Source organism: Haliotis rubra, unplaced genomic scaffold (genome assembly GCF_003918875.1).
Source record: "Haliotis rubra isolate DU_JTF1 unplaced genomic scaffold, ASM391887v1 Scf6, whole genome shotgun sequence".
Lineage (NCBI taxonomy): Eukaryota > Metazoa > Mollusca > Gastropoda > Lepetellida > Haliotidae > Haliotis > Haliotis rubra.
In genome coordinates this window covers 2,336,122-2,344,288 of record NW_025767301.1, presented here as the reverse complement: position 1 = coordinate 2,344,288, position 8,167 = coordinate 2,336,122, and the positions used below count along the sequence as shown (strand labels likewise).

Below are 8,167 nucleotides of genomic sequence, written 5' to 3'. Positions count from 1 at the left end.
TGTAGACGTTGACAATGATTCAGTAGCACTGTAACCAAGTGATGCCCCACTTCATCAGACTTCAGTGAGGTGCTATAGAGATGGTGGATGCCGATTGATGAATGATATGTGAACCAAACAAAATGAATGAGGTCACTAATGAAAAATAAATAGAATATCTTATGTGGAACACGATATGAGCGAAATTGTCACTCGGGATTTAACTTTAATTTCACTCGTGAATCTTTGGTGATGCACTCGTTGGAAATTCACACCTCGTCCTTGACTCTCGTTTAAAACACATACCTTTTGATTACATATCTTTTAAAAGCATATCAAAGAACGTATGTTGTGACTGGCGAACGTACGTCGTAAGACCTTACAACCACAGGGGCGTGTCACGCTTAGACTGACTGAGTTTGGTTTTACGCCGCTTTTAGCAATATTCCAACAATATCACGGCGGGGGACACCAGAAATGGGCTTCACTCATTGTACCCATGTGGGGATTCGAACCCGGGTCTTCGGCGTGACGAGCCAACGCTTTAACCACTAGACTACCCCACCGCCCCCGTCACGCTTAGAAACAGCGTTAGAAAGACATATAGGTATATAGACCCTACCCTAGTACTATATAAAAGGATCCTTTTATATAGTACTAGGGTAGGGTCTATATACCTATATGTCTTTCTAACGCTGTTTCTAAGCGTGACACGCCCCTGTGCTTACAACTTGGGTGAATACGCGGGGTATGCGTTTATTACAATTCAGTATGAATAGTTACTCCCGTTTATGTTGCATGTGATTTTTTTATCAACCGTGTCGGTACCATCTCCAGTTTTCCTCGTGCCCGTAGTTGCAACAATGGTTGATTTGTGATACAAGTTAGGAGTCATGTCAAGCAGAAAAAAGATTTGCAGCTATGAACAAAGCACACAAGTGATGGCCGTTGTACCCACCGCGAGCACGTGTACATCACGTCAGTGTAGTTGGTGAATACAACAAAGTCAGCATTTCAACACAACGTGTTATGCATCTGACACGAGTCCGTTCACGCTAACATTTTCACAAACTGGAAGACGAGAGGTAGGAAGACTGAAAGCTATAGAGAGAATACAACACATCGGTACTTATTGACATCTGAATTTATTTTGAAAATGTCTTTCTTCTACAAAGATAGATATATTCAAAGAGTAGAAAGACTTGAGAACTACTGATAAAATAATTGTTGAATATTTACACATGATTCAGTATTAAAATATAACGTTTGGATTTCGGATAATACTATGCTCTACTATGAATTAAAAGTGAAAACAACGTATGGTAATATTCTTTGTTTTCCATGATAAACATATGAACATGTAATAAATAACATAAAACATGTGAAGTATCTTCCTTCACTGTCTGTACAAAACAATTTTCCATGTCCTTGAGAACAGTTGGAAATCAACGCAATATATACACAGACTATCTCTCCTTTTATCAACAGAAAACCAACTTTTGACAAACAGAAAACGACGTTTTGAGTTTCCGTGAACGTTTTCAAATTACAACGAAATAAACATAATTTTAACCAACGTAAATGTCTGACATCGACACATCTATCTCGATAGCAAACGAAAGCAAAATTATCAAAGGGGATCTTAAAAATTAATTTCAACAAAATCTTCTGAGTCTTGCTACAGCGCGCTCAATCTAGAGGCCCCAACAGCGGAGGCGACCAATAAGTTGAGCCAACCCTAGCCTTGGCCTACACTCGGCAAACATCGACCCATTTTCCAGCCATCCCGGGCAGTTTATGTACCAGTAACTATGACGACGAAGTCACGAAGGCTGAGCGTGATCGACGCGACCTAGCCCCGCCTCCCGTGATCGGGACGGCCAAGCTTGCGTCTAACCGGGTCAAAACATAATGTACCAGCGCCGAGATATCTTCCTGGCGTGGAAAATAATTTCGCCGATGATTCCAAGCACATACAACACTTATTTGTCATAACGTTATAGTACGAACATAACTGGTGTAGCTTTTTACCAACAAAGTTTGCTGCCGTTTGAAGACAATTTTCCACATAAATATTTGACGTTACCTTCTGCAGATATTCTGACTTGTTTTATTTACCTCGGCGGACGGTAAAACATACAAAAACATTTGGAATACTGGTCGTTTTGTGCCCCGAGCCACGTTTAGTATTTTGAAGTGAATAAATAAATTCTGTTAGTGCTGACAATAAATATAACATGATATTCTCAAACTGATAGTTCTTCAAATAAATATGATATACCTGTAAAAAGATCACAACAGAAATAAAAATCATGAGTGATCTTGGCAAGATACAGAGTTTACAAGCAAAATAGGCAACTGTTTTTAAATTACAACTTCCTGCACAAGCTATGAAAATGTACATACAAGTATATATCACAGATGTGGCGAGAAAGTCATTTCACAAATATATTAATTTCCATTTTGTGAAGCAATACATAAATTATTATGTATCACACAAATGTATCAATACTAAAATCTCTACTTTGCCACTGAGATCTTGAGCTCAAATCATTTCTGCTGCCAATATAAAACAGTTAGCTGGTATTATGAGATAGTTCAATGTGAAGCCGTAATGACTGCAAAATGTCAACATTAACAATATTAACACAGTGAAACCATGGTAACAGCTGTATTTGCTATTTCTCTAAGTAGAACTTCCCAAGGACTTCAGGTAACATGTCAATGGAACAAACATTCCTCGACTTATTGCTATGAAAGAAACTTTTAATTTCTCTTTTAAAAAATCCTTGGGATATAAGTATTGTTTGCAATAAACTCTTTATAGTGCATGAAAAAACAAGTGACATTGCCTCAGCTGAATCTATGGAAGCCTGAGTTTCACCAGTATTATCATGTCTGACACTGCATGGACCCATTTCCCGAAAGTCACTCTTTTAACAAAGGTAAAATTATTCTTAACTTTTCATCAAAAGGAAGAATCCGTCTGACAAGTATTACTCATAAAACATACACTTTTTCGGCTTTTTCAGACCTTCAAATACTGGTTCCAACAAACTCAATTTCAGATTTATGAAAAATTCAAACACCATCATCATATAATCCTTGGCCGATGATGTGAAGAGTTGACAGCAGTCATAATAAAGGAATTACAGCAACAGAATGGTTATGTAGAAATCTGAAGACAGTATGTTCCTACTCAAAAATGACTAATCTCTTCAGGATGGAAAAATGGCAGAGTAATAAATGAATATGAATATAATAATCATAAATAAAATACAGATTGGTAAAATATTTGATGAAAAATGAACTGTTGATGCTCGTATGCTAATCATTGAGAACTAAAGTCCAGGTCAGACCGACCCTTCATTTCTAGCCTAGAGTTAACAGGTTGACATGCCAGAGGAAAAGAATCATATTCTGCTTGGGCAACATTCAGTTTCTATGGTTACTACCAATGTTAAGGCAGAATGCAAACCTGGCACAAAGTCCTATAAAAAAAATATTTCTCTTGGAAATCACACTGATTGATACTCAGATATAGTCAATAAATAAGTGATTTCCAATAAAAATTTGAGAACTTGCCCTTTTTGCATCAATGTTAAAAATCAAAAATGAATATGCTAATGAATTTTAAGTTCTGATTTCTTTGCTAGGTTGCAATTTGACTGTCTTATCTAACAATCATTTACATGAAACACATGCTAGGGATATAAATAAGTCTTTGAAAATATTTTCAAAATTGTGAAATGCGTGCCAAAAAGACACATTTGACTAGATCTGTCCACATAGCATATTTGTTTGGCATCACTACTGTTGCTCTGAGACTAAGGTAATAATTCTAATGATTAACTTAAAACCAGAGTGAACTTATGGGATTTGCATCATGTTCTGAAACAATGCAGTGGCATGAGTAATGCATGCTGAAACACCTATAACCGATATATCACAATTAATGCAGTATGGATGTGAATATCAAACATTAAAGTATAGCTATCAATTTCAAAGATCCTCAAAATACCTTTGCATTTCAGCATGATGATTTACTCATCAATAACAACTCTTATCAATTTGACAAGAGGAAAAAAGTGCACTATACTGAAATGTGACAGTTTGTTGATATCAGCAATAGCTGATCCTTGGGCACAATAACCTTGATTATGCCATTAAACTGATTCTTTCAAAAGTTCTGTTCAGTTTATCAGCACTAGAAAGTGTGGCATACTGCAATATCTTTGTACCATATAGAAAATACAAAATGTCAGTTTCCATGGTAACTGGTACACACTAAAATGTATTCAGTATTTCTTTCCAGATTTTTCCTCCTGTGCACTAAGTTGTTCTTTTTGATGATGTGATAGTTAGTAACAATAAGCACCATTTGGTGAATTGCATTTCATCCACTGCCATGCATAACTGGTTCAAAGTCAGTTCATTCCATCCAGGAAACTAATCCAATGTCCCGATTATCTCCCTTTAACATTACAAAATTCATGCATTGCATAATTCAAGTTTTTATACTTCCATGCTCAAAAATATATGGCCACTGTTGATAAAAATCATATCAAAAGTTTTTGACACTAATGAAGCCTGGAAGATTGCACATGGTTCAATATGGAGACCATCACAACCATTGATATGAGCAAAACTGGCGCCTTCTCAAATTGGATGTCTCCTGGCCAATGCACATTATTGATAACACGGCCAATGATGTGCTTTGAAAAGTCTTGTGGCTATTATTACAATATCTTTGCATCAAAGCATGATAGTTGTCAATAAATAACCCAAATGTACATTACTATGATCAGTCATCATATGACCACAGGCAAAACAGAAGTTCACAATAAATTAACCTGACACATGTCAGTACAGTCTCCCTGTAAAAATATGTAAAAATATCATGTATCTTGTAAGTCTTTGTGTTATGCTGTGACTTGTACATATATAACATACACCATGACGATCACATTCCGACAAGAATCTGCATGATATTATCTAAATCGTCCATCACTGATTCATTTCTAAATGAAGTGCCACATTGTGAGTTTATGAAAGATGGGTAACTGTCATTGGCATGTCCTGAAGTATTTGGAAAGGAATGAAGCACCTCCTCAGCACTGAGTGGCGTAAGTTTCATAGCAGATGAAATTGAGTAGATATCGACATCACACACACTTATGTCTATATCACTAAAGTCTTCACTCCATGAGGCAGACGAGTTGGATGCAAAACTGGCAAATGATGATGGCAACAGATTATTATTTGCATCTTCTATATAACTTCTGGAAGCTGACAGTTTTGACACAGGTGTGCATGGCAACACTTCGGCTGTTGCCAGTTTACAAGGCACCAAGTCTAACACAGTTTTCCCTGATGTGTCCTTAGCACTAGTGTCCATATTTTCTACATCTTGAACTGGTTTTGGCATAGGTGAGGGTGGACCTTCGGTGGCAACATGAGGCAAAAATGATACAGATGATGGCTGTAGAAAAGAAGTGTTTGAGTTGCATTCAGGCAGAGGATCAAGATCAATCTTGCCATGCGAAGGATCGGTGAGATTAAAGGTGGCGTCAGCAGGAGAGGTGAAATATACACCCTCCATCTCTAACTCAGTTTCGATGTGTTTCAATGTATTTAAGATGAGGACACTGCGCCGAAGACATGGTTCCACACGCCTTCTGGGAACCATTTTCAGCTTGCACATGGATATGTTGAGGACAGACTGGCGCTGGGATCCGTAGCTTCCTTCATCATCGATGAATTCATCTAGTTTTCTCTTCATGGTGGTCACAACATTTGGTGGCATTTTTTCACTGTAAAAGAGAAATCATTAACATTACTTTTCAAATAATATACAATGAAGAAAATCAGTACTAATCCTGTCGAAGTGGCGTTAACAATTTACTATTAAATGTGCTTAATTTTGAAAGAATGGAAGCTTGACATTTTATCGATCCAATATCTTAGAAAATACCATCAACATAATGAAATGACAATTGATCTTCATCATGATTCAAATGATGTAGAGAGAACTATGATGGTCTCTGTAAGTCATACTTCCTTGTGCGTGACACAAGCCAAAGTGACATGAATCAGTAATAGGAAACAAATTCATTACACCCACTTACTTAGTTGTGTTGGAGTTACTCAAATTCTAAGTCAAAAAGATTCAGAGCCTGGTACAATTATTTTTTTTAAATTTCAACTGTATTTTCTTAAATTTGAAACATTAAGGGAGATCACCTAAATCTCAACCTTGGTGTACAATTCCACCGCTCTAGCTACAAAACATATTTCACCAACTAATTTAAATATTACCTTATAATGAGCATAAAATAACATTTATGGTGGTGTTTAAAAATATCATTCAAATCATTCTAAAAAGGTTAAATTTTAGATCATGAGAGAATAACATAAGGCTTTGATCGTGATATTTTCTATTGTTGGTAAAAGTTTAATTAGTTTAAAAGAATTATTTTGTTTGATCTAATTTACCAAAGTATCACAGTTGTAGAGGACTAGGAGTTTGAGTTTAGGTCCCTGGTTATACCCGGGGACCGTCCATGGTGTCAAGACCGGGGCACGAACTTGACAAGTGGCGAGCGGTGAGAGTAGGCCTCTTGTCATGGCTTCAGACAGCGACTGAAAACACAGGTTTGTCTAGAAAAAGATCCAAGTGTGGACCACAACACGCAAACTATACTACAACAAGGAAGTCGGGTGGGAAAACTACATCTAAATGATAATGTTGAGCAACACGAATAACGGTATTATGCTACAGACTTCCTTTACATCGACGTTCTATTCGCACTGATTCACTCATGCATCAAGTCCCTCGGCCCAACTGGCGCGCCGTATGAATCAGACAAGCCGTGCTCGGCTATATCGAGAAAACTTGACTTGGCAAACGCTTAAAAAGCTCTCCATTAACATTGACTGTAGAGAGAAGGGAGAAGCAATAAAGTAAGCGGGAAATGTTATTCCACTTAGTAGTATTAATATGTAAGCGCAACAAGGGATGATAATCGCCGAATTCTCAGTGACCCGGGTCAACCGAGCTCGCCCGGTCAGTGTGTGGTGATTAGAAAATGGCGAGAAGCCACATTCAAATGAGTTTCGTAAACACAAGAGAAACAAACCTTCAGTGGTCAACCCTGCGTAACAAGTCAATGAAAGTGGTCACAATAAGTATAGTTAAACATCACTATGACGCAAGGAAGTGAAACAAGTACCGCGATTGCAAATAAAACGCGAAACATATCTGACATGGTTGACCTAAATAGTACTGGGTGCGTTGTTTCAACTGTTGGGTCAACTCACCTCGACGACTTTCGAGTGGAGAAAGTTTGAAGGTTCAAACTTTCACTCCAAGCTGGACTGAATAAGAGTAAGAATGTTCCGAGAAATAATCGTCAGCTCCCTTCTAACATCATCTCCATACTTTCCTGGCGTGAGACACAAAGTGAAATCTTCCGCGTCAGTCGACAGGTTTTCCCCGAACATGGTCAAGCTCCAAGTGCAGCTGACGTCAAACCCTTCGTACGAGGCGGCTTTGATGCGATTGGCTAGAAAACCAAATCACATAACCTACACATATATGATACTCAAATGTAAGAGTTAAATATGTAAATAATTATGGCATAAAGTTTGTGAAGAAATGTTAACATTCTATTAATTACAATTTCAATCAACGACAAGGCGCATCTTTCGTAAGCCCGTATAACCGGAAGCTGTTTCCAAGAGCCGGGTCGCAAACAGCTCTGACAAACAACCTGTCCTTGTTCGAGGCGGCAAGCAAATGGGGTTGTTATTTTTCAGTGGGATAGGCATGCAACGTGATTTACTTTGAAGTTAATAAACACGCAGAGAACTTCATTAGTTCTGTTTACCTACAACCGTACACAAAATAACAATATCGTGTTATACATTAGCATCACGACACGAGTCAGTATGATCAAAACAGTTATTTATCTCGACTTTTGCAAATTAGGATGAGAGATAATTTAAAAAATTAATCCAACTGTTTGACGTTTCAGATTATAAACGTTGATAGTATATGTGTGAATTCGAGGCGATCTTTCATTATTCTACCATCTATATGTGTATATGTAGCACTGACAATTGTACCGGAGAAAGCCTATGTCTACCTTTATGTACGATATACAACTCTGTCGACAACTTGTGACGA

At 37.5% G+C, this 8,167-nt stretch overlaps 1 protein-coding gene across 3 annotated transcripts; it reads right to left on the bottom strand.

Moving 5' to 3' along the window:
* Positions 1–1,105: 1,105 nt before the first annotated feature.
* On the bottom strand, positions 1,106–7,528 carry LOC124255397. 3 transcript variants are annotated; one of them, XM_046689307.1, is made up of 3 exons: positions 7,300–7,527; positions 6,475–6,621; positions 1,106–5,792 (listed from the first exon to the last, which is right to left on the bottom strand). In XM_046689307.1, exon 3 carries the CDS (start codon positions 5,783–5,785, stop codon positions 4,943–4,945), a length of 843 nt encoding a protein of 280 aa, XP_046545263.1. In that variant the 5' UTR covers positions 5,786–5,792; positions 6,475–6,621; positions 7,300–7,527; the 3' UTR covers positions 1,106–4,942. The 3 variants fall into 3 exon arrangements, with proteins under 3 accessions (XP_046545263.1, XP_046545264.1, XP_046545262.1); XM_046689308.1 differs by lacking the exon at positions 6,475–6,621 and having other exon boundaries at positions 1,106–5,794; positions 7,305–7,528; XM_046689306.1 differs by lacking the exon at positions 6,475–6,621 and having other exon boundaries at positions 7,300–7,526.
* Positions 7,529–8,167: the final 639 nt, after the last annotated feature.

Excerpts from the sequence above, each read along its gene's own strand:
- LOC124255397 (XM_046689308.1), bottom strand. The coding sequence starts at position 5,785 with ATGCCACCAAATGTTGTGACCACCATGAAGAGAAAACTAGATGAATTC.